The 27,100-nt window shown below is 46.4% G+C and overlaps 1 protein-coding gene across 1 annotated transcript in view; it reads right to left on the bottom strand.

Moving 5' to 3' along the window:
- LOC112215043 (diacylglycerol kinase iota-like) overlaps positions 1-25,210 on the bottom strand; it is a 44,522-nt gene extending 19,312 nt beyond the window's left edge. The window contains 13 exon segments of the mRNA XM_042297795.1: positions 260-320; positions 418-500; positions 612-707; positions 929-956; positions 1,385-1,458; positions 3,300-3,416; positions 3,614-3,682; positions 3,776-3,841; positions 3,964-4,020; positions 4,138-4,212; positions 6,906-7,001; positions 9,331-9,439; positions 24,506-25,210. Of these exon segments, the coding sequence (XP_042153729.1) occupies positions 260-320; positions 418-500; positions 612-707; positions 929-956; positions 1,385-1,458; positions 3,300-3,416; positions 3,614-3,682; positions 3,776-3,841; positions 3,964-4,020; positions 4,138-4,212; positions 6,906-7,001; positions 9,331-9,439; positions 24,506-24,738 (1,164 nt within the window). The 5' untranslated portion in view covers positions 24,739-25,210.
- Positions 25,211-27,100: the final 1,890 nt, after the last annotated feature.

Below are 27,100 nucleotides of genomic sequence, written 5' to 3'. Positions count from 1 at the left end.
TCATTGCTTTTTCATTGTTCCCCTGTAATCAGGGACTGATTTAGATCTGGGACACCAGGTGTGTCCACTTAATTAGCAAAATTAACAGAAAACCAAAAGGTTTCGGATCTCGTGGGGTAAAAGTTGAATACCCCTGACAGTAGCACTGAAAACATACAGAGTCATTGTGACCGACAGACAGACAGACAGACAGACAGACAGACAGACGTAATAGCAGTTGAATTGAAGTAAAACAGTAATAACATGTTCATTCTCTCACCGTCCCGTCTCCTCCACAGGCCAGGATACGCAGGTTTGGCACTTTCCTGTACAACTCCAACCTGGGAGACATGACGTACAGAGGTTAGGGTGTAGGAAATAGTGTATAGGGTGTAGTGTGTGGGAAATAGATTGTAGCATGCAGGGCGTAGTACTCACGCCTCTCTGAGCCCTCCCTGGGAGAGATCAAACACCTGGCGAGGGTTCAGGATCCACATAAACATCTGTAACACCTTAGTACCCTGAGACACAGAGAGAGAAGGATGATAGGGTCAGGGGTCAGGGATGACGGTAGCTAGGGGTTTGTGGGCCAGCAGTTAGGGTTATAGGTCAGGAATCAAAGGTTAACTTACCTGGTTGCCTCCACTCTTGGGGTTGACAAAGACTAGAACAGGTTTCATCAGAGGGGAGGGAAGGGGCTTCAGCATGAACGGGCGCCACTTTGACTCCTAATGGGAGCAAAAAGATATTAGCAAGAGCCGACCCCTTGTCAGCAAATAGACCACGTTTGTACTCAGTACTCACCCCACAGAGGGACAGAGAACAGTACTCACCCCACAGAGGGACAGAGAACAGTACACACCCCACAGAGGGACAGAGAACAGTACTCACCCCACAGAGGGACAGAGAACAGTACTCACCCCACAGAGGGACAGAGAACAGTACACACCCCACAGAGGGACAGAGAACAGTACTCACTCCACAGAGGGACAGAGAACAGTACTCACCCCACAGAGGGACAGAGAACAGTACTCACCCCAAAGAGGGACAGAGAACAGTACTCACCCCACAGAGGGACAGAGAACAGTACTCACCCCACAGAGGGACAGAGAACAGTACTCACCCCACAGAGGGACAGAGAACAGTACACACCCCACAGAGGGACAGAGAACAGTACTCACCCCCAGGGGGACAGAGAACAGTACACCCCACAGAGGGACAGAAAACAGTACACACCCCACAGGGGACAGAGAACAGTACTCACCCCACAGAGGGACAGAAAACAGTACACACCCCACAGAGGGACAGAGAACAGTACTCACCCCACAGAGGGACAGAGAACAATACACACCCCACAGAGGGACAGAGAACAGTACTCACCCCACAGAGGGACAGAAAACAGTACTACTCAGTTCCCTCAGACTGGTCCTTCTTTTGAATGATGTGCGTTTTTCCTCCTTGAGAGTTTTTGAATGAGCTCTGTGTGAGGGGAGAGACAGAAAACATTAAGGCACCCCACAGATAAACCCTGAAGCACACAGTACACACCCCACAGAGGGACAGCGCAATCTACTGCTGGTGAGGGACAGTTGAAGTTACCCCACAGTAATACAGAAGAGACTGCAGACTCCACAAGAGTGACAGAAACAGTACGTACCCCACAGAGAGTCTGAGAATCAGTATGTAAATTAAGTTGGTAAATGAGTCTGTAAATGAGTCTGTAAGAGGACAGAGAACAGGACTGCCCCACAGAGGGACAGAGAACAGGACTGTGTAAAGAGGTGTAAAGGAGTCTGTAAAGGAGTCTGTAAAGGACCCCACAGTGTGTAAAGGAGTCTGTAAAGGAGTCTGTAAAGGGGGAGTGCGTAACAGGAGTGTGTAAAGGGAGTCTGAAAAGTCAGTAAACACCCGTAAAGAGTGACAGTAGAACAGGACTGCCCCACAGAGGACTGTGTAACAATGTGTAAAGGAGTCTGTAAGAGGAGTCTGTAAAGGAGTGCGTAACAGAGTGACAGAAAAGGAGTCTGTAAAGGAGTCTGAGAACAGGACTGCCCCACAGAGTGACAGAGGACAATACAAAGGAGTGGAAAGAGTGTGTAAAGGAGTCTGTAAAGGAGTCTGTAAACAAGTGCGTAAAGAGTGTGTAAAGGAGTCTGTAAAGAGGGAGTCTGTAGGGACAGGACTGCGTAAAGGAGTGTGTAAAGGACACCCCACAGAGGGACAGTAACAGAGAACAGTGTGTAAGAGGACAGAGAAAGGAGTCTGTAAAGGAGTCTGTAAAGGAGTCTGTAACAGGAGGGACAAAGAACAGTGTGTAAAGGAGTCTGTAAAGGAGTCTGTAAAGGACCCCAAAGAGGGACAGAAAACTGCGTAAAGGACCCCAAGAGGACAGTGAAAGGAGTCTGTAAAGGAGTCTGTAAAGGAGTGTGTAAAGGAGTCTGTAAGAGGGTCTGAGAACAGGACTCGTAACAGAGGTGAAAGGAAACAGTAAACAGAGTGTGTAAAGAGTGTGTAAAGGAGTCTGTAAAGGAGTCTGAAAACAGTCTGTAAAGAGGGACAGTAAACAGTGTGTAAACAGTCTGTAAAGGAGTCTGTAAACAGACTGCGTAAAGGAGTGTGTAACTGGACCTTCGTGAATGATGTGTAAAGGAGTGTGTAAAGGAGTCTGTAAAGGAGTCTGTAAAGGAGTGCGTAAAGGAGTGTGTAAAGGAGTCTGTAAAGGAGTCTGTAAAGGACTGCGTAAAGGAGTGTGTAAAGGACTGCGTAAAGGAGTGTGTAAAGGAGTGTGTAAAGGAGTCTGTAAAGGAGTCTGTAAAGGAGTGCGTAAAGGAGTGTGTAAAGGAGTCTGTAAAGGAGTCTGTAAAGGACTGCGTAAAGGAGTGTGTAAAGGACTCTGTAAATCAGTGTGTAAATTAAGTTGGTAAATGAGTCTGTAAATGAGTCTGTAAAGGAGTGTGTAAAGGAGTGTGTAAAGGAGTGTGTAAAGGAGTGCGTAAAGGAGTCTGTAAAGGAGTCTGTAAAGGAGTCTGTAAAGGAGTCTGTAAAGGAGTGCATAAAGGAGTCTGTAAAGGAGTGCATAAAGGAGTCTGTAAAGGAGTGTGTAAAGGAGTGTGTAAAGGAGTCTGTAAAGGAGTGTGTAAAGGAGTGCGTGCCCAAGCATGTGGGTCTTCTCCAATCCTGGCTGTTTGGCTGTGATGTGACGTGAAGGCTCCCTGTTGGACTGTGTGTGTGCTCTAGGGTTAAGCCGGTGGTTGAGCTGCGGTTGAGCTACGTGCGTGTGTGAATCTGTGTCAGGGTTCGTGTGTGTGTCGTGTTCTCACCTGTGGCTTCCTGACTTTGATGATCCAGGAGGGGGGGACGATGACCCCGGCGTGAGCCCCCAGAGAACAGGGCTCCTCAATCTGATGTAGCTGGAAACACGTCACCTTGTTATGGAACTGAGGGGGACAGGAGAGGAGAGGAGGAGGGGAGAGAGGAGAGAGGGAGGAGACGGGGTTAGGGGTCTGTAGGTACCGCTACTAACTCATACAGACACTCTTATAGAGAAGAACACACACACACACACACACACATCCCCAATACACAAACACACACACATACAAACACACAGAGAAACACACAAGACACTACTCACAGCTTGTTTGCACCAGGAGCAGCTGATGGCCACAATCTCTTTACTGTGGAAGAACTTCTGCTGGAAGCTCTACCGGATACACAGGATGTATCGTGTTATTCATTCGAGATATACACAATAGACAGGGTGCATATCCTTCAGGTGTAACAGTAGGTGTCTTACCTTTCCACACTGTCTGCATTTCCCCTCTTGGCGGCGCCGGTGCACCCAGTGATGCCTCAACATATTCTGCAGAAGACAGGGACGAGGGAGAGGGAAAGAAAAGAGAGCAGTCAGAGACGGACATATACAGCAGTTCTCACACACAAACACACATATCAGAGACACACCATCATCAGATGCTGACTCACATCTCTGAGGCAGCGAGAGCCTCCTTCTCTAAACGTTGGTTTACAGCGGAAGTTAATCTGAGAGAGAAGGAGAGGGTGGGGGCAGTGAGAGATGGTAAGGATGTAGCGCCAGGTGTGCTTTATCGGATTGACTTGTTGAAAGGGAGAATTGCAATGTGTGTGTGTGTGTGTTACCTTGTCGAGCTGCTCGATGCAGGCGGTGTGGACTACGATCTTACACGCTCCGCACTTCCTCCTGGGGGCAGACTTCTTAAAAGAGAGGACACACACACACACACACCAGAAAAAGCAGTGAGACTCACGTAGACACACACACACACACACACACACACACACACACACACACACACACACACACACACACACACACACACACACACACACACACATACAATCGGATAGATCTGCCAGCTCGGACCAAGTCACAATAAAATAGTTGTCTACGCTTGAAAAAAACATCAAACACGTATTAAGGTCATAATGTGTTAGAGAGGAACTTGACATGAAGAGATGTATTTATTGTTTATTTCACTTTTGTTCATCTATTTCACGTGCTTTGGCAATGTAAACATATGTTTCCCATGCCAATAAAGCCCTTAAATTGAATTAAATTGAAATTGAGAGAGAGAGAGAGGAAGAGAGAGAGGAAGAGAGAGAAAGGGGGAAAGGGGGGAAGAAAGAGAGAGAGACAGATGGGGAAACTAGAGAGAGATGACATTTTGGCCTGTTCTTACCAGCCTCTATCCTATTCAGACTAATGACAGTGTTTGTGGCCTCTCCACTAAGAGATATTAAAGGCCAAATGCAGCCATTTTTTAATCAATATCAGATCATTTCTGGGTAACAATTAAGTACCTTACTAACCAGGTTTGCATCCAACCATTTAATGCGATGAATTACCTGACGCACGAAAAAAGTCACGACCGGGCTGATGGAAACATGAAATGACCGTACAGTATTATAAATGCGGACTGACAATTTGTTCGTTCGAACGGTGGGTACCTTTTGTGTCGGTAAAATGTATTATGCAAGAAATGGTGGTGGAACCGCCTTTATGCGCAAATATTGACATACTATTAACCATCATATCGAAGTAAAACTTGGAGTCACACGAAGACATGGTGTGTGGTCCTCCCACTAGGACTCGGGAAAGCCTTGCGGTTTATTAGGCTACAGATGAAAGAAGTCATGATGAATTTCACAGGGAGATGAATACGCACGGCGATGAGCTTGATGTTGCTTTCCATAATCTCATAATACACTGTAGGTAGTCTACCCCCACTGTATCTGTGAGCTGTTGGCTGGAGAGACAGAGAAGAGCTCCAACTTCTTAATCATAGACTCAATTTTGTCCCGCACATTGAATATAGTTGCGGAGAGTCCCTGTAATCCTAGATTCAGATCATTCAGGCGAGAAATAACATCACCCAGATAGGCCAGTCGTGTGAGAAACTCGTCATCATGCAAGCGGTCAGACAAGTGAAAGTGGTGGTCAGTAAAGTAAACTTTAAGCTGGTCTCTTAATTTTAAAAAAGTGTCAATACTTTGCCCCTTGACAACCAGCGCACTTCTGTACGTTGTAAAAGTGTTACATGGTCGCTGCCCATATCATTGCATAGTGCAGAAAATACACGAGAGTTCAGGGGCCTTGCTTTAACTAGGTTAACCATTTTCACTGTAGTGTCCAAAACGTCTTTCAAGCTGTCAGGCATACCCTTGGCAGCAAGAGCCTCTCGGTGGATGCTGCAGTGTACCCAAGGGGCGTCGGGAGCAACTGCTTGCACACATGTTACCACTTCCACTATGTCTCCCTGTCATGGCTTTTGCGCCATCAGTACAGATACCAACATGAGCAGCAGCTACGTTTGGCTACATACGGACCATTAGTGGAATTCCCGCAAGAGAGTAACGGTTAATGTGATTGGATGTTAATTATTTGACGAGGCTACCTGTATTTGACATTGTGTTGTTACTTCGCTGAACACTAGATGGTTTCATTTGATTTTTGGCAGTGAAACGAGGCTACTCAGGCAAGAAACAAACCTCACCCAAATGTATGGCCCCATTGGAAATTATAAATGGACTGTTGGAAAATGTGAAGGAAAAAAAAGTTGTAAAAAATTTGAATCACATTTTTATTTCGCGTACCCCTGACGGCATTGCGTGTACCCATGGGGGTACGCATACCCCAGTTTGGGAATACCTGCACTTCTAACACAATGTAAATACATACGACTAATAAAACTTGAAATTTGAATTATAGACTTCAGCATAACACTGTTATCACCAGTGCTCTCCTCACACACTCTGGCTCTCTCTCCTCACACACTCTGGCTCTCTCTCCTCACACACTCTGGCTCTCTCTCCTCACACACTCTGGCTCTCTCTCCTCACACACTCTGGCTCTCTCTCCTCACACACTCTGGCTCTCTCTCCTCATACACTCTGGCTCTCTCTCCTCACACACTCTGGCTCTCTCTCCTCACACACTCTGGCTCTCTCTCCTCACACACTCTGGCTCTCTCTCCTCACACACTCTGGCTCTCTCTCCTCACACACTCTGGCTCTCTCTCCTCACACACTCTTCTGGCTCTCTCTCCTCACACACTCTGGCTCTCTCTCCTCACACACTCTGGCTCTCTCTCCTCACACACTCTGGCTCTCTCTCCTCACACACTCTGGCTCTCTCTCCTCACACACTCTGGCTCTCTCTCCTCACACACTCTGGCTCTCTCTCCTCTGACCACTCTCTTCCTCTTTCCCCTTCTGTCTCTTCTCTCCCTGTTTCCCTCACTCATCTCTCCACTTTCTGTCCTTTGTCCTTTCTGTCAGTCTACCCCTCTCCTCTCCTTCTCCCTCCCTCTCTTTCTCTCGCTGTCTCTATTTTCCACTCTCTCGCTCTCTATCCCTCTCTCTGACTCACTCCATCTCCATGTACTCACTGCAGTCTTCAGTACACAGGTGTCTTCTCCCAGGTAGCACAGCTCTCCAGAACAACTGGTCTCCAGCCACAGGTGGTCTCCGTTCACAGCAGTCTCCTACACACACACACACACACAAACGCACAGCAACACAAAATTCAGCACACGCACACAAAGAAACATGTTAGACCTTCCCCACATGCCCGGCAGACAAACAGTGTATGAGTGTTTAATGTGTCTAATTGTCCATTGGATTCCAGTGTGTGGGCGAGGGAAATATATCCTCCCCTACAGGGTGTGTGGATCAAACATAAAACAGACACAACAAACACACACAGAGAAGCAGCACAGCACAACCACAATCACATTATTTGCTCTGTGCTGCATGAAGTTGATACATTAGCTCATTAAAGTTTAATGGCTGTGTGTGTGTGTGTGTGTGTGTGTGTGTGTGTGTGTGTGTGTGTGTGTGTGTGTGTGTGTGTGTGTGTGTGTGTGTGTGTGTGTGTGTGTGTGCGTGCGTGTGTGTGTGTGTGTGTGTGTGTGTGTGTGTGTGTGTGTGTGTTGCGTGTGTGTGTGAGTGAGTGTGTGCGTGGTGTGTGTGTGTGTGTGTTTGCGTGCGTGCGTGTGAGTGAGTGTGTGCGCGCGGTGTGTGTGTGTGTGTGTTGTTTGCGTGCGTGTGTGTGAGTGAGTGTGTGCGCGCAGTGTGTGTGGATCATGCAGAGAGGGAAATGCCAGTAATGACGTTGAGGAAATCTCCTGCATGGAGAGACCTATTTCTCCCCAGGTATAGCCGGGTTGGATCCCTGGGTGTGCCCTTACAGAAAAACCACACCAATTTCACCTGATGAGGTGTTTCACATGTGATATTGTGTGAAGTGAATGTGATAAAATGTGACAACATGTAAAAGCAACATGTGATGACATGAAACTACACAGGTGACAAACATAGGGATGCCAAATATTTTCACATGTGAAACTGCAATTGTGAGAACATGTTATTCTAGGTGAAAAGGTGGTGTTAGCATCTACATTTATTACATGTGAACAACTGAACTCACACGTGAACATTTCAGCTCAACATGTGAAAACACGTGAAACTGCACATTTCACATGCTTATTTGTAAGGGAAATGAATGAAATGGTATGGAGTTTTAAAGTAAGTTGTATGCCGCTCAGCTAAAATAGTGTTCAAATCTTTAATCAATGACTATATGATTACATTTGACATGACCACCTAGTGCTGAATTTGCAATATGATCCCACCTGGGATTTGAACTCACAACCTCTGGATTTGGGATACACTGAGAGTTCTGTAGCAGTCCAATACACAGTCATTACCTATAATACATATCTGCACTTAGCAGAAGAGTGCCATCTGCACTGCTATGTTAGTTCTCATTTAAAGACATGCTCCGGAACTTTGGTGACTAGTAAGTATTTTCTAAACCTCTCGCTGTGGGCTGGATGTGTCAATGTGTAGTTCATAACATGCATAATCTGTTAGCAGAATTAATATCTTACCTCAATTAGCCACGGAATCCCTCATTTGAAAGCAACAGTTTTTCTGGAAGCTGTGCTGCGCCATTTTCCCTCCATTTTCCCCCATGTGGTCCAGAACCCGAGCAATTCGAGTTCAACCAATGGGCTTCAGCCTCTCGCCCCATGAGTGACAGCTAGCAAGAGGTACATCATGAACCCATAGCAGAGCGAGAGAGAGAGAGCAATGACGTGATGCACATACTGTATGTGATGTAGTAGGCCATTTTCGGGGACCACTTTAGGCTCGTGAGTTCTACTTTCAGAACTACTGTCAAAAAAGTATACAAAAGTACCGGAGAATCTCTTTAATCTGACTATTCTCCCATCATTGATTTAATTGACGTATTTCAGACATTTGAGGGTTTTCTGTATAGATATCTAATGTTGGTGTGGCATATTATTCTGCTTTAATGTTACTGCTGAATCACTATGGTAAATATCATATTTTTTCTTGAGTGTATTTTTTACAAAGCTGAGATGGAATATGAAGTTCAAAGTGTGAAATCAGTCGTCGACACAGACATGGTGGCGTAGCAAGTTGATCATCGTGCTGTGAACCAAGAGGTTGTGAGTTCAAATCCCAGGGAGGACGTGTTGAATAAAAAGCCCTGTGTAAATAAACAATCTAATCAAAGTGTGTCAAATATGTAAGTTGGAAATGCTGTATGTGTTGTTTGTGTGTGTATTCTAAGAACTGATTTTTGTTTGCAGGGCATCACCTGGGAAATCTCAGGTGAAATACTCCATCCATAGTTGAAAGGTCATGTGATCGCGTGAACCGTCATTACACGGGAAGTGTTCCAAAAACACATTGATCCACATGTTTTCACATGTCAAATTCAACAGGTGAAATCATGCGTTTTTTTTCCGTGTGTGTGTGTGTTTGTTTGTGTGTGTGACTCACTGTCCAGTCAACGGACGTGCGTATCTCCTTGGACGGTCCGTTAGTGATGGGGGGCATGGGTTTGTGGACTGGGGCCAAGTGCTGGAGACCCGACCGCGAGATGGCTTTCCTGAAAAACACACATTATTAAATTATTAGTGTGACCCATCATATCAAATCTCATGACCTGTAAATCAGTGAAATGAAGGGATTCGTTGACGAGTACCATCTTTAATCAGTGACATGAAAGGACTTAGGTGATTGAGGAAAATAGCACCATGTTTCTTTTAGAGAGGATTGCATGATGCTACTTCAGTACACTGACCCAGTAGCCCCGATACTCAGGAGAGATGCGGAGAGAAAGAAAGAGAGGGGGACGGAGGGAGAGAGAGAAAAGGATGAGTCAGCAGTGTTGAGAGCTGCTCCTGGCGCCCTCACCCTCAATATAACCTCCCCACAACCTCCACACAACCTCCTTAAAGCCTCCCCTACAACAACCCACAACCTCCCTATAACCAACTTGTAGAGTTAAATCTCTGCTATCTGCTCGCAGCAACATTTGTTTGCATGATGCGTAATAGCACAATAATATTGAGTATGTTCAGTATAATGTAATACAATACATATAACATTCAGATCCGTCCTACAGAGTAGCTGCCTATATTCCAATCTCCAGCCCGCTGTAACCGTGACAATCTAGGTGGGTTAAATAACAGGAACTACCCTGGAACCACCTCACCTCTCTCTCATCTGTCCTATGCAGTATGCAACACAGAGGGTGTATGGTGAGGCCTGCGTGCGTGTGTGTGGATAGGTACGGTGGAAAGTGTGCCTAATTCCCCTGGTGCCAAAGATGTCAATTAAGGCAGCCCCCCGCACCTCTCTGATTCAGAGGGGTTGGGTTAAATGCAGAAGACACATTTCAGTTGAAGGCATTCAGTTGTACAACTGACTAGGTACCCCCCCCCCTTTCCCTTTTCCGAATACCTGACAACCTGTTGAAAGTTTCAGACCTCATCTAGAATTATCCACCGTGACAAAAACAGGGCTGCTTACAGGGCTGTGTAATACGAGCCCCTGCACACACACACACAAAATACATGTACGTGGGTGACAACACGCGACTGAATGCATGCCACTGAGGCCAACACACACACCACATTGACAGACAATAATGCACCTAAAATCTACCGCATTAACGGATAACAGTGATAACATAACACACACACACACACACATGCACACACACCCATACTGTCCAAACACACTTAACCCCTGTTCTTATCAGATACCAGCGATAAAGAAACACACACACAAACTGCCCACACATGCTCATCAGTGTGTTTAGTGTTGAGTGGTCTAGATGAATCTAACCTGATTATAGCCGGGACCTGATCGGACAGGATAGACAGTTTGAGTAGACTGACAGAGTAGAGATACGGATGTGTGTGTGAGGGAGTGGGATAAAGAGAGAGAGAGAGAGAGTGTGTATATGATAGCGAGAGTGATAGAGAGGCCTGTGTTCATTCACTACTATCAACACCTGATGCCTCAGCGATCAGAGAGTAGCTATGTACTGTAGTGTGTTGAACACACACACAGAGACACACAGACAGAGACAGACAGACCACCATTGCATTTCAACTGCATGCTTAGTAATCTACTAAGTACATAGCAGGATCAAGGTATTAAAGCTTGATGACTTTGGTGTTAGACTGGATGGATATACAGTAATGGGGCCTCTACAGAGGAACGAGTCGGCTCAGGCACCTAACAGTCAACAGGGTAACAGAGGTTGATTTGATGACTTTGGTGTTAGACTGGATGGATATACAGTAATGGGGCTTCTACAGAGGAACGAGTCGGCTCAGGCACCTAACAGTCAACAGGGTAACAGAGGTTGATTTGATGACTTTGGTGTTAGACTGGATGGATATACAGTAATGGGGCTTCTACAGAGGAACGAGTCGGCTCAGGCACCTAACAGTCAACAGGGTAACAGATTAGAATATTCACTCCATGGTTTGGGTTCATTCAGTTCCCTTTTCAGTTCAGTAAATCCAGGAAGTGAACTGAAATTAAACTAATACCTTTAAAAAATCCACAGAGAAAACCGAATGGAAAACTGAATTGATCCCAACTGGTGATTGACACTCCCCCGATGTAGAAGTTAGTGGTTGCTGGTGTATCACATAAACCAAAGAAAGATACCCACACACCTGACTGATTAACTGAGCAACTACAGAAAAAAGCAGACTGTGCCTGTCTCTCTCTCTCTCTCTCTCTCTCTCTCTCTCTCTCTCTCTCTCTCTGTCTCTCTGTCTCTCTGTCTCTGTCTCTCTGTCTCTCTGTCTCTCTGTCTCTCTGTCTCTCTGTCTCTCTCTCTCTGTCTCTCTCTCTCTCTCTGTCTCTCTCTCTCTCTCTCTCTCTCTCTCTCTCTCTCTCTCTCTCTCTCTCTCTCTCTCTCTCTCTCTCTCTCTCTCTCTCTCTCTCTCTCTCTCTCTCTCTCTCTCTCTGTCTCTCTCTCTCTCTCTCTCTCTCTCTCTCTCTCACTCTCTCTCTCGTCCTCCTTGCCTACTCCTGTTCTTTCTCCTCCTCCTCTTCTTCCTCCTCTTCCTTCTATAAGTCGTGGCAGCAGTGCAAGGCTGACATGGTTGCTATAGTAACCACCCAGTATGCACCAGTTGTCTCTGTGTAAAGATGTAATTATAGAGTAGAGACTTAGTGTCAGCACCATGGTCTGCGCACACACACACACACACGCATGCACGCACACACACACACACACGCACGCACGCATGCATGCATGCACGCAAACACACACATGCACACACACCTGTATCCTCTGACTGTCAGGCTGCTACACAGGCAGGACCAACCCCCAAAGATGAGGTCACCCTACTGTACACACTCAATGCCTCTACCAAGACAACATCTCATATAAAAGCATCTCCAATACAGTGCCTATTGTAACTGTTCAACAGCATTATATACAGTTGAAGTCAGAAGTTTACATACACTTAGGAGTCATTAAAACTCGTTTTTCAACCACTCCACAAATTTCTTGTTATTTTTGTACCTTTATTTAACCAGGTAGGCTAGTTGAGAACAAGTTCTCATTTGCAGCTGCGACCTGGCCAAGATAAAGCAAAGCAGTTTGACACATAGAACAACACAGAGTTACACATGGAATAAACAAAACATACAGTCAATAATACAGTAGAACAAAAGAAAACAAAGAGTCTATATACAGTGAGTGCAAATGAGGTAAGATAAAGGAGTTAAGGCAATAAATAGGCCATGGTGGCGAAGTAATTAAAATATACCAATTAAACACGGGAATGGTAGATGTGCAGAAGATGAATGTGCAAGTAGAGATACTGGGGTGCAAAGGAGCAAGATAAATAAATAAATACAGTATGGGGATGAGGTAGATAGATGGGCTGTTTACAGATGGGCTACGTACAGGTGCAGTAATCTGTGAGCTGCTCTGACAACTGGTGCTTAACGTGCAGTTCGTTCCAGTTATTGGCAGCAGAGAACTGGAAGGAAAGACAACCAAAGGAGGAATTGGCTTTCGGGGTGACCAGTGAGATATACCTGCTGGAGCGCGTGCTACGAGTGGGTGCTGCTATGGTGACCAGTGAGCTGAGATAAGGCGGGGCTTTACCTAGCAGAGACTAGTAGATAACCTGTAGCCAGTGGGTTTTTAACGCTCTCCTCGGCACCCCCAGGCGTTTCACAATGTTGTTGTAGCCCTAAACTAGCTCACCTGAGTCAAGTAGTCCAGGGCTTGATAATTAGTTGAATCAGGTGTGCTATCTCTGGAATAATTGAAATCCACGGAACGGCGGGGGTGTCCCGGAGGAGAGGTTTGAAAAGCCCTGCCCGAGGTTGGCCGCTCACTCACCTGTAACCCAGCAGCCTGCGATACCAACGTACTTCCATTACTCTACCTCTCCTCTCATCCCCTCTGTCCTTTTCTCTCCATCAGTCTTCCACAAACGCTCCTCTCCGCCCCTCCGCCCTGCACTTCTACAGTCCTGCAACTAGTGTCCACTGGTCGACAGGTACTGATGGAAATACATCCTTAGTAACACACACACACACCAGGTAATTGTTCTGATCATTGTGACGGGCAGCTGAGACTTGACACCAGTCACCTATACCGTGTGTGTGTGTGTGTGTGTGTATGTGTGTGTGTGGTGTCAGATGGTCCGTGCCACTTAGCCACATCATCCTAGTCTTCCCCCGTCTCAGTCACCCCAAGGTCTATTCTGGGAACATTGCGTCACCCTCACGACCCTGACCGCTGACCCACGACCTGACACCGACAGCTGCTCGTCAGCGCGCCGGTCCAAGGTTTTTAGTGACATAGAATTCACAGCATCACGTACACAGTGCGGATTTACACCATTCCTTTTTGTTGTTGTTTCTTTTAAGACGGAATGAGAGTTTCTTCAACCGCAAACACACACACACACGCACAGACACACACACACACACACACACATAAAGGCCCAATGCACACAAACACATACATAGACAATGGCAGGAAAACTCAAAATAGTGTAGACCAGATCTTAACGACACGCATTAAGCACTCATAGTCACACACTGACCAGGGGTGGACGAGACTAGGGAGAGGGTCAGGAAAGGGTTGTCATGGTAACCTCAAACTTCCTTCCCTCTGAGTTCATCTAAATACAGCATCTCTCTCTCTCTCTGAGTGGGTGTATGTGAGAGCAGCTGCAGTGAGAACAGAGCACAACTCACTATCAGCTCCTATTAGATCAACTCCGCTCCTCGCAGCACTGCTATGACACACACACACACCCCTACCAAAGCACTTTGAACACACAGCCTGCTAGATCAGACTGTGTATCGTATACAACACACACACACTTAACTAAAATCCCTGTGAGACTTCACCACTTCTTCAAAAACACAAAAGAGAGAAGAGAAGTGAGGAGAGGGGAGAGGAGAAAAGAGGTATGGAGAGAGGAGAGAGGAGAGGTATAGAGAGAGGAGAGAGGAGAGGAGAGGAGAGGTATGGAGAGAGGAGAGGAGAAGAGAGGTATGGAGAGAGGAGAGAGGACAGGAGAAGAGAGGTATGGAGAGAAGAGAGGAGAGGTAAAAAGAGAGGAGCGAGGAGAGGAGAGGAGAAGAGTGGTATGGAGAGAGGAGAGGACAGGTATGGAGAGGAGAGGTGTGGAGAGAGGAGAGAGGACAGGAGGAGAGAGGAGAGGTATAATGAGAGGAGCGAGGAGAGGAGAAGAGAGGTATGGAGAGAGGAGAGGACAGGTATGGAGAGGAGAGGTGTGGAGAGAGGAGAGAGGACAGGAGAAGAGAAGAGAGGAGAGGAGAGGAGAAGAGAGGTATGGAGAGAGGAGAGGACAGGTATGGAGAGGAGAGGACAGGTATGGAGAGGAGGGAGAGGAGAGAGGGAGAGGAGGAGGAGGGAGAGGAGAGGAGAGGAGAGGAGAGGAGAGAGGAGAGGAGAGAGAGAGGAGGAGAGGAGAGGAGAGGAGAGGGAGAGGAGAGAGAGAGGAGAGGAGAGGCTTTGTCAGCACGATTCACTGGCAGATAAAAAACAATCCCATCTTTGACTCTCCTTATTTCTGCTAAATTAAACTAATGTACTGTTGGAGGGAGATAAGAAAGCGCTGAGTGGAGAAGAGGAGGACAAGATGCTACTGAAACAGCAGACGTGTCCTCAATCTGTTTGTCTTCTTTAACCCTGTAATGTCTGGGGTTTTTAACATTGTAACACACACACACAACAAACACAAATACACACACTCGCAAACACGCATTCGCAAAGACACACACACACATGTAATAGCATGGCTGCCTGGACACCAGTGGAGAGGGAGGAGTAGGTGTTGGAGAGAGAAGATAACCTGTGTGTGTGTGTGTATGTGTGTGTGTGTTAGAGCTCCATCCTGCCTGTGCAGACAGGAAGCCTGGGCCTTTCCCTCTGACCCCCCCTTTCCTCTTTCTATTTCTATCCCTCTCCCACCCCACCTCTAACCACGCACGCACACACACACACACACACACACACACACACACACACACACACACACACACACACACACACACACACACACACACACACACACACACACACACACACACACACACACACACACACACACACAGAGAGAGAGACACACAGAGAGAGACACACAGACACTGAAAGAAAACACACACACACACAAAACACATACAAACAGACACACGGACACTGAAAAGACACACACTAAGAGTTGAGAGTAACAGAGGAGTGGGGAGGTGGACAGTGGAGGGAGGAAGAGGAAGAAAGCAAAGAGAGGGAGAGGAGGAGGAAGAGGTGTCAGCCACTTGGGAGGGTTAGGGTCCCAATAGAACAGATGCTCACCGCTGCTGTCCTTGACCAAGATCAGAGGGTGTGTATGTGTGTGTGTGTGTGTGTGTGTGTGTGTGTGTGTGTGTGTGTGTGTGTGTGTAAGGGTGGTTCAAGCTGTCCTATTCCTTCACTCCTCTATTGGCCTACATTACTTTTCCTTAGGCAGAGAGACAGAGAGAGAGCGAAAGAGAGAGAGAGAGAGAGAGAGAGAGAGAGAGAGAGAGAGAGAGAGAGAGCAAAAAGAGAGAGAGAGAGAGAGAGAGAGAGAGAGCGACAGCGAAAGAGGGAGTGAGAGCGAGAGAAAGAGAAAGAGAGCGAAAGAGATAGAGAGAGAGAGAGCGACAGCGAAAGAGAGAGTGAGATCGAGAGAAAGAGAGAGAGAGAGTGAAAGAAAGAAAGAGAATGAGAGTGTGGGAGAGAGAAAGAGAGAGAGAGAGAGAGAGTGAAAGAGAGAGAGAGAGAGAGAGAGAGAGAGAGAGAGAGAGAGAGAGAGAGAGAGAGAGAGAGAGAGAGAGAGAGAGAGAGAGAGAGAGAGAGAGAGAGAGAGAGAGAGAGAGAGAGAGAGAGAGAGAGAGAGAGAGAGGGAGGGTCAGTGGGTGGTTTGGCTCTGCACCCCAACCTCCAAACAGAATCCAAGTGCTCGGGGGCTCAAGCTTCTCTCTTCTCTTATCCTTCTGTCCGTTCTGCCTCTTTCATGCCACAGAAGAAAAGAAGCAGCACATTCTTCCATAACTCCTACCCTGCCAACCCCCTCTCCTCTCAAAGAGGCGGCAGGTCCAAAAACAGCTTTAATGGCATATCTCTCTGTCTCTCTCCCTCTGTCTCTCTCTCTCTCTCTCTTTCAGTGTGTGTGTGTGTCTGCATGGGCATCAGTTCCAGAATTGTGGGAGGGAATGTGCCCACTCGCGACAGAGGATCCTCTCTCCCTCTATTTCTCTCTCTCTGTTCTTCTCTCATTCTCCCTCTCTTTCACACTGGGTCGTGACACCTCAATAATTACCCAGTGTGTGTGTGCGTGTGTGTGTGTGTGTGTGTGTGTGTGTGTGCGTGTGTGTGTGCGTGTATGCGTGTACTGTGGGGGAAGTATCTGAAGCATGCTGCTCTCCATGACCTTCCATCAGCGCAGAACAGACCGGCCAGCAGAAGAAAAGGACTGAACTGTCATATCAAAATATAATATCAGCATTTACCTCTTTCATTCAAAGTCCCTTGTGTCAAAGGTGAAATCTGTAGTTCTATTTCTGGTACAAAACATTAACCCAGGTGGGACTGAAGGGAAAACTGACGCTTGAATATGGCTGGAATAATGTTGAAATAGGGTTAGCGTAAGGTTTAAAAAAGGGTTTTGTATTAATAATGTTCAAACTGGGTTAGAATGAGGTTGTAACAACACCGTATCACTGTTGAAACAAGCGTTAGATTGCATTCATGTCGTAATAGGGTTAGGCAGAGGTTATAATAAGGTTAGTGTTGAGCAGGAATAACGTTGGAACAGGATTAGACAGAGGTTAGGCTTGCTGCTGAGGGAGTGGTGTCTCCTGGCTACTGTCTCACTCTCATCTCCTCACTGGCTAATAGAATCAATGATTTACTAAATGAGGCTCTGCTACCAAGAGAAATCACACACGGCCTCCCAGACCACAGCTGGAGAGCAAGGGATGTTCTAGAATTACTGAGATCTCCAAACAACTGTTCTGTGTATTGTGTGCTGTGTGTGTGTGTGTGTGTGTGTGTGTGTGTGTGTGTGTGTGTGTGTGTGAGAAAATTCACAGAGTGAAGCTTACATGTATCAATACTTTTGCAATTAACTCCCACACCTGTCTGGATGCTAGAACCACAGCCAGGCATTTTATTAAGCTTTTATGTGTGTGTGTGTGTGTGTGTGTGTGTGTGTGTGTGTGTGTGTGTGTGTGTGTGTATATATATGACTGGTAGGATTACAGAACACTGCTAGTCCCTCAGCACTCAGAAAGATGACTCTCGATTCAGAGCTAATGCCTCGCTTGCTGACAGACACACACACACACACACTCACACAAACACGCTCTGCTCATACATAAACCCTGACACACTGGCACCTCATGCACTGGCAACTCATGCACTAGGATGCCTCCCTTCTCCCCTCCCTCTCTTTCTCTCACCTCTCTCTCCCTCCCTCCCTCTCTTTCTCTCTCCTCTCCCTCTCTCCTCTCCCTCCCTCTCTTTCTCTCTCCTCTCTTTCTCTCTCCTCTCCCTCCTCTCCCTCCCTCTCTTTCTCTCTCCTCTTCCTCTCTCTCCTCTCCCTCTCTTTCTCTCTCCTCTCCCTCGCTTCCTCTCTCCTCTCCCTCGCTTCCTCTCTCCTCTCCCTCGCTTCCTCTCTCCTCTCCCTCGCTTCCTCTCTCCTCTCCCTCGCTTCCTCTCTCCTCTCTTCCTCTCCCTCTCTTTCTCTCTCGTCTCTTTCTCTCTCCTCTCTTTCGCTCTCAGCCAGACATGTGTCACAGTGATGGAGTCAGTCTCAGCTCAGTGGCACTGCCAGATGGACTGGACAGCACAGAGAGAGGGGGGGTATTTGTCTGACAGACAAACAGCAGGTTTAATAGGCACACACCACACCTGTTCCTGCCCAGCCATCCACTCTGGGGCCTAGTGAATCCTGCTGAAACTTGGGGCTGTAGTAGGGCCTGTGAGGGGGGTTGGGGGCAGGCAGCAGGAAAAGCCTCTTACAGCCAGACAAACACCAAATAAGGAGAGACTGACTCCACACAGCCTGAACATCCAATCCCCTTAATGCCTCATCACACTGCATTATGGGATGAAAACACCAGTCGCCAGCCCCAACCTCAGCGCTGCTCTGGAAAACGCCAGGAGACAGAGAGACCTTTTAAAGGAATAATCTGTCCTCTACTCCTAAAACAGACATCCCCCCCATTCCTCTCCTCACCACACAGATTAGGACTGACGGTTACCTACGCACGTATTATCAGACACTGTCTGTGTGTCTGACCTGCCCCACAGACCTGCTCCCATCAAATAAAACACTGGCATGCACACACACACCTCACTCACACACACCTCACACACACTCACTCACTCACTCTCACACTCACACATCTCAGTGTTGGACAGCCAGAACAGGGTATTACAACCCACAATGAGGAGGAAAGAGAGGAGGATGTATCACACTACTAACATCCTGGTGTGTGTGTGTGTGTGTGTGTGTGTGTGTGTGTGTGTGTGTGTGTGTGTGTGTGTGTGTGTGTGTGTGTGTGTGTGTGTGTGTGTGTGCATGTGTGTGTGTGTGCATACTGTGTGCGTTCTGCGCATGTGTATGCATGCAAGCGATTCGCAGACTCACGATTAAAACCCCTACACACACACACACACACAGAACACCCAACCATCTCACACACGCAGCTCAAATACTCACCGCTCCAATGCCTTTCAGCACATTCACGGGCTGCCAAAACTCCAGAAACTCAGCAGCTTATCCACCTTCTCGCACCAAACCAACTCACAGAGAATGATCGACTCCTCCTCTCCCTCAGTAATCGCAACTCACAGAGAATGATCGACTCCTCCTCTCCCTCAGTAATCTCAACTCACAGAGAATGATCGACTCCTCCTCTCCCTCAGTAATCACAACTCACAGAGAATGATCGACTCCTCCTCTCCCTCAGTAATCACAACTCACAGAGAATGATCGACTCCTCCTCTCCCTCAGTAATCACAACTCACAGAGAATGATCGACTCCTCCTCTCCCTCAGTAATCACAACTCACAGAGAATGATCGACTCCTCCTCTCCCTCAGTAATCACAACTCACAGAGAATGATCGACTCCTCCTCTCCCTCAGTAATCACAACTCACAGAGAATGATCGACTCCTCCTCTCCCTCAGTAATCACAACTCACAGAGAATGATCGACTCCTCCTCTCCCTCAGTAATCACAGGGTTCATATGAAGGGGTCACCGCCTGGGCCCTGATCTGTCTTTTCATTTTGTCCATCCGTCCGGCTGCTCCCTACGCCCGCTGCCTGCTTTAGAAATACACGAGGAGTCACTGAACGAAGGGACAGAAGGACAGAGAGAGAAAGAGATGGAGAGAGGAAGAGATGGAGAGAGCGGACGAGGGGGAGATCATTGAAACAGGCCAGATAGAAGCAGACAGTTGTAAGCCCTCTCTTCCCCTGCACTAGACAGTCAACGTTCAGTGTGTTATCACTATGTATTCATCTGTATAAAACGATGGCGTCAGCAGCACGCTCTCTCTGCTGCACATGAATAAGTTAGTGAGGAAACAGAGGGGATGTACTTCCTCCCTGCTGTACAGCCCTCAGCTCAAAGCAGAGAGAGAGATGAGAGAGAGAGGTTGTATTGCTCAAAGTCAGCCTTAAATAATGACAACAAATTCTGTCTTGTATTTCCCATACACAACCACTACCAGGCCCAGGCTCTTCCCAAGGACATCCAACCACTACCAGGCCCAGGATCTTCCCAAGGACATCCAACCACTACCAGGCCCAGGCTCTTCCCAAGGACATACAACCACTACCAGGCCCAGGCTCTTCCCAAGGACATCCAACCACTACCAGGCCCAGGCTCTTCTCAAGGACATCCAACCACTACCAGGCCCAGGCTCTTCTCAAGGACATCCAACCACTACCAGGCCCAGGCTCTTCTCAAGGATATCCAACCACTACCAGGCCCAGGCTCTTCCCAAGGACATACAACCACTACCAGGCCCAGGCTCTTCTCAAGGACATCCAACCACTACCAGGCCCAGGCTCTTCCCAAGGACATCCAACCACTACCAGGCCCAGGCTCTTCCCAAGTACATCCAACCACTACCAGGCCCAGGCTCTTCCCAAGGACATCCAACCACTACCAGGCCCAGGTTCTTCCCAAGGACATCCAACCACTACCAGGCCCAGGCTCTTCCCAATGACATCCAACCACTACCAGGCCCAGGCTCTTCCCAAGGACATACAACCACTACCAGGCCTAGGCTCTTCCCAAGGACATCCAACCACTACCAGGCCCAGGCTCTTCCCAAGGACATACAACCACTACCAGGCCTAGGCTCTTCCCAAGGACATCCAACCACTACCAGGCCCAGGCTCTTCTCAAGGACATACAACCACTACCAGGCCCAGGCTCTTCCCAAGGACATACAACCACTACCAAGCCCAGTGCAAAGTTAAAGCTAGAATCATTAGTTGCTATATACATCTTTGGACTTATAAATCAATGATATATACCCATTATTCTTGAAGACGATAACCTATAAATGCCTCATGAGCTTATTTCAACTGTCGTTCCCCATTAGAAGCCAAAATATAAGTTTGTAAACAACGTAAACAATGTAAACAAACACTGTAATAACCTCAAAACATGGTTAAAACTACACATTTAAAATCATGGATGTCAGTCCTTGCATCCATAACGATGCCTATGAATTTGAGAGTGGTTACATTTCTCCAGCATCATTCCCTTCATTTTTTAGCGACACAGGGGCGGGGAGAACGCTATGTTATCGTTTCAGTTAGGGATAAGGTTTTGTCTCCTTAAAGTTGGTGGCAGCTCAGTTGACATACTGTATGATGCTTTAGAGACACAGTAGCCCTAGATCAGCCTGTAGGCTCATGTCCTCTCTCCTCCGTTCTCTCTCTCTCCTCCTTTTGGGAAAAGAAAAGTCAAAGGTAATCAAGGAGAGGCGACGTGGAGAGTGAACGTGGATGAAAAATGCGCCTGTATGAAACGGGAAGCTCCTTCTTCTCGCGTGTCATCAGGCAAATGACGTTTACAGGGGTGTGTCCCAAAATAAATGTGTAAAGTTCTAAAAAATAAATGAAGTTTATGTGCAAAACATTTGATAAATTCAAGGATAAGTAGCATATCGTTTTTAAATTGTGTGCTGGCTTTTCTCCTCCGACAATGCAACTGATCTGATTCAAAACTCTTCCGCGGTAGGATACACTTGTGCTTCCTCACCAAAAGGACGCTATCAAGGAGGGAAGGGCCGTCTTCCGTTTGCCTACTAACGGAAATGACACACTCCTCGACAACTCGGCCACTTATCAGTTTCCGGGGTCACGGAGGAGAGAGGACGGAGGAGAGAAAACAGGGCACGTTTCTTTTGCCCAAACAAGAAACGGCCTATGACTCAGAGTTTGTCAGGAACAGAAAGCCATTCATATTGTATGTTGAACTGTTCATCGGTTTCGGGATGAAAATGTGTCATCTGAACAATTCAACAATTAGGACTCTGATGGGCTGTTCAGAAGAGCACAAGTCTCTTTCTGAAGTCACAGGCTGAGCGCTCTACTCTCTCACTGTGATAACTGATTAAATCCCGACAGGCCTCCTGGAGAGTTTTACCCCAATATTTGAGTCTGGGTTATGGATGTTGTGGCCTTTTCATGGCAAACAGATCTGACCCAATTCTGGGCGATAATAACAATAAATGGTAACTGGGCCAAACAGATGTGGGCTGGATTTGGGCCGTAACAATTTTGCTGTCAGCGCCTGTCTGTTCTGGTCAGTTCAATGCTTCTTCCTTCAGTTACTGCAGGCAGGAACTGCAATTAGGGAACCATATCCAGAAGGTGTCTCGGAGTAGGGGTGCTGATCTAGGATCTGTCCATATAATCGTACTCATTATGATCTAAAAGGCAAAAATGATCCTAGATCAGCACATCAGAGTTGATGTTTTTCCACCCTGTCCTGTTTCTCTCTGTGTGGTTGTTAATCTTCTCTCTGTTGTTGGGTGTCCTGGTTGGAGATGAAGTAAAAACGATTTTATCCCACATGAGAGAGAGAGAGAGAGGTTTTGAACGTCCTCCTCTGGGAGATAGGCTACCCCACATACAACACAGACAACCACACATGCGAATGCATGCAAACACACACTTGCGTACACACACACACACAGTGGCGTAAAGTCCTTAAGTAAAAATACTTTAAAGTACTACATAAGTAGTGTTTTGGGGTATCTGTATTTTATTATACTTTCACAACATTCCTAAAGAAAAGAATGTACTTTTTACTCCATACATTTTCCCTGACACCCAAAAGTACTCGTTGCATTTTGAATGCTTAGCAGGAGAGAACATGGTCCAATTCACACACTTATAAACAGAACCTCCATGGTCATCCCTACTGCCTCTGATCTGGCGGACTCATTAAACACACATTCTTTGTTTGTAAATGATGCCTGAGTGTTGGAGTGTGCCCCTGGCTATCCGTAAATACATTTTAAAAAACAAGAAAACGGTGCCATCAGGTTTGCTTAATATAAGGAATTGTTTTATTATGTATACTTTTACTTAAGTATATTTTAGCAATTACATTTACTTGTGATACTTAAGTATATTTAAAACCAAATACTTTTAGACTTTTACTCAAGTAAGTATTTGACAGGGTGACTTTCACTTTTACTTGAGTCATTTTCTATTAAGGTATCTTTACTGTTACTCAAGTATGACAATTGGTTACTTTTTCCCACCACTGCCTATACACACACACACACCCGCTGGGTGTCTGAGTGCTGTTTATTTATGGGTAGCAGACATAGACGTCTCAGAATAGATGAAAGGGCCGAGAGCTTTCTGGGAACACAGTCCTGTGTGACCACTCACCCAGTGGAAGTCAGCTCAATGTGGGGATACAACACACTAAGTACACTCTCTCTATTATCTATATATCTGTCTGTCTGTCTATCTCAATCAATCAATCAAATGTATTTATTGACACTCACACACAGAGACACACTCATGCCTGATTACCACAATACACACTCTCCAGCTGTGGTCTGCCCCCTTGGGGCAGTGTCACTAGTACAGACTGGTGAATGGGGTACCTATTACTGGTCTGAAAGGAGTCATTGTTTTACACACACACACACACACACACACACACACACACACACACACACACACACACACACACACACACAGAGAGAGAGCCTTTCATGTTCAACGGTATCATTTCTCAGGTTTGTTTGAATCACACACTTAGACCACGGAGAGCTTGGCCTTCAAACAGACACAGGTGCTGCATGTAATCATGATGCATTCATTCACTATGGCTACTACAAACCAGAAGTCAGACAGACAGACTAAAGATTTCAACATCTCTCCACAAAAACCAAACGGCAAACAAATCATTAGGCGATATTGATTTGACCTCCAAAGCAGACCGTTTTCCAATACAAGAGGAGACTGACCGACACACTACGCTATGCAAGACCCCCCACACACACACACACACACACACATCTCTCACTAAATCAGAACAAAAGCTATAATAGCTTCCTCTGGGTTTTGTTGGGCACACACACACACAGCCTGCAAATCAATAAAGATAACCCCCCTTCCACACACGACAACACACAGAAAAACGACACAGAATATACAACAATAGGCATTTGCACACACACTATGGACACTAGGTCAGAATGCCAGTGTGCTCAAGCCAATGCGTGGTTCAGTCAGGGAGAAATAACCTACTCTGATAATTATCACAATTTAATAATGTAATAGTCTACCATATTAGTAATAATACAGTATTTCAGAGGACCTTATGTCAGAAATATGTGCGCTATCAAATGCTCTATCCCTCTCTCTTCTCCTTATTTGTGTGTTCGATTGTGTTTTTGTCAATGTTTGCCAATACAAACAACAGCCCAAGTGAATGTAAATGAGAAGAAAATGATCTAACGTTACAGTCCTCTAATCCCATCTTCCTCTCTGCTGTCTAAATCCTAGTTTTTATCCAAATAACGTTTAGCCCTTATTCCTGAAGGCTAGCCTTCTACCGTTGACTCACCTATACGAAGTCTGTTTCCTAAAAGCCAGACCCTTTAATTTCTCCTCCAGCGTCTCCACCTCCATCTCGACGAGGCTAGTGAACGTATCGCTGCCCCCCATGGCCTCCTCTTCGCCGCAGCCGGACTCGCTGTCCTCCCCGGCAGCTTCCAGCGCCGTCAGCCGGCCGCTGAAGGTCCCGGGGGTGTGCTCCGCCTGGGACGGGCAGGGCTTGGCCAGGGGGTCCATGCTCATGCTGCGGCTGGCGCTGGACCCCCTCTCCCCGGCTACTCCGGGAGACAGAGACGGTCTACGGTGGGTATCGCTGGATGACAGTGTCCGTCCTTTTTATGGTCGCGTTTGTTGAAGGAACCCAAAGCGGCGGGGATCTGTGTTCGCCGCACCGTCAAGCACGAGACGGTGATCGCGAACGGCTAGTCGGAGATGACCGTCTGGAAATGGCAGCACGAGCTGCGGCAGGAACAACAAGCGTCAGCTCAACAGAAGCTCACGAGCTGCAGCAGGCAGCATCCATCTCCGGCCCCGACAAGGGCATTGTGGGATACTCCTGCTCCTCCTCACTCCGCTGCAGCATCATCACCATGGTAAAAGTAGGGCAGAGCAGGGGCGGAATGGGACAAGATTTCGGCCCTGGCGTTTTATTCACACCAGCCCACAGCACTATGCGCACAGCCAACTAATTTCCCCCTGGTGTCACTGGTGCCACTAACTTTGTTGGTAATCTGGTCAGACAAAGTAATTCATAGTCCTGATTTCATCTAACACATCCAAGCAGGAATGCATGATCCAAGATATTTTCATGTGCAATCCAGTGATTGTCATAAATTTCAAGTTGACAAAAAAAAATCTACAACAATGGCATGGATGGAAATACAGATATTAAACTACAACATTTCGCTTTAGTACTTTGAAATACTTGCATTATTTACAACACAGAAAGCAACTGCCCCTCCACAGTTTTCTTAATTCTTGCCTATCTAGTCATTTTACAATCGCACAATTTTGGTAGCCTATGCTGTTGGATGCACGTTCTAGTCATGGGCGTAGTTCTAGTCATGGGGGGTTACAATGTTTTACTGATCAAACATTCTCATAAAAGGTCTGTGGCGAAACCACGGGAGCAAATGAGTTTGGAACAGGGATATTGACATCATTTTTACATTCAAATATGATTGGATACAGCGTTTGATTATTGAAATATCTGCCTCAATTTAACTTCAGAGTTGTTGTCTTCTTTCTGAGGGCTTATCGGTGACAATTTCAGGGAACGCTCTAAAATCGGAGATTGTCCCCGGAAATCAGGAACGACTGGTCACCCTAGTCAAATAGGACACCAGAATTTCCTCCTTTTTTCCAAAAGAGATGAATTACATACATCTTTATGTGCAGTAACTCATCTAATAGGATCATTCATTTAGGGTTCAAAACCTGAGAAAGTGAAAACACAAAATTTGTTAATTAGATAGCGAACTCTAAATATAATACACACCGATAGTAGCCATGTATTCATCCAACAGTAAATTGAACATTCTACTCATGAGACCTGCCCATAAGGCCCTCGCGATATCCGGTGCGCATTTCACCATATCAAAATAGTTATTGAGCTGAATATTGAGAGTTGATAAATACAATGATACCTACAGAAAGCGGAGACCCTCCTCTCTTCGTCAGAGAAGAAGGGAACGAAGCTTCCAAAGCTATGCTTTTTCCACAATTGCATTTTTCAATGTTATACAATCAGAACGCATTTGTCTTTCAAGCTGATGGGGGGATAGGAGAGGGGCTCGCTCATCACAGCAGCAGGCCCCAGCGAGGGCAGACACATGGGCAGGACAGACACTTTCATTACAGGAATCATGACAATACACTTTACTGTTTGACCAAATCATGGTTTTAGCCACCACACATTTGTTTTGAGTGAAGTGACAATGTAGAATGTGCTCTTTCTACATTTATAGGCACCCTTTGTTTTTTACGATCCATGATCTTGGCCGTTGCCGACTGATCAGCCAAACCCTTATTATAGATTAGTATACCGCTGGCCATGTTATCTTGCTCATTGTTGTATTTTTTATGTAAAAAAATAATAATAATAATTGCTGTCAATTTTCAACCAGCCCACCCGACCAAAAAAATGGTCCAGCCCATCTGGCATTTGCCAAAATTGACATATCAGTTGCATCATTATAACCCACTATGGGAATGAATAGGGACATGACTAAGTAGTTAAGGATTGTAAATTATGCTTTTGCTTTTGCAGTAATTTGACAAATTGCATCTGATTCTGTCAGTAAGTCTCTGTTTTTCTGTTAAATGCAGTTAGTATCCCACCTCCCAACCATGAGACTTTCATTCTAAGCAAATCATCATCTGAACAGACACATTTGACAAAATGCACATAGAAATGTGCATAAATGCACACACAGAAATGTGCATAGACGACCGCATGGTCACACACTCACCAGTTGAATCCATAGACCCGTCTGCCAGAGGCAGAGCTGTAATTTATTTGAACATTGGAGTGAGGGTTAAAACAGCGATTCTCAACTGGCGAGTGTATTTTTATTTTTTTTAAATACTCCAGTCTGAACTGAAA

The sequence above is a fragment of the Oncorhynchus tshawytscha genome, linkage group LG15, assembly GCF_018296145.1.
Source record: "Oncorhynchus tshawytscha isolate Ot180627B linkage group LG15, Otsh_v2.0, whole genome shotgun sequence".
Classification (NCBI taxonomy): Eukaryota; Metazoa; Chordata; class Actinopteri; order Salmoniformes; family Salmonidae; genus Oncorhynchus; species Oncorhynchus tshawytscha.
Note: the sequence above shows the minus strand (reverse complement) of the source record. Positions and strands in the feature narration are given on the sequence as shown.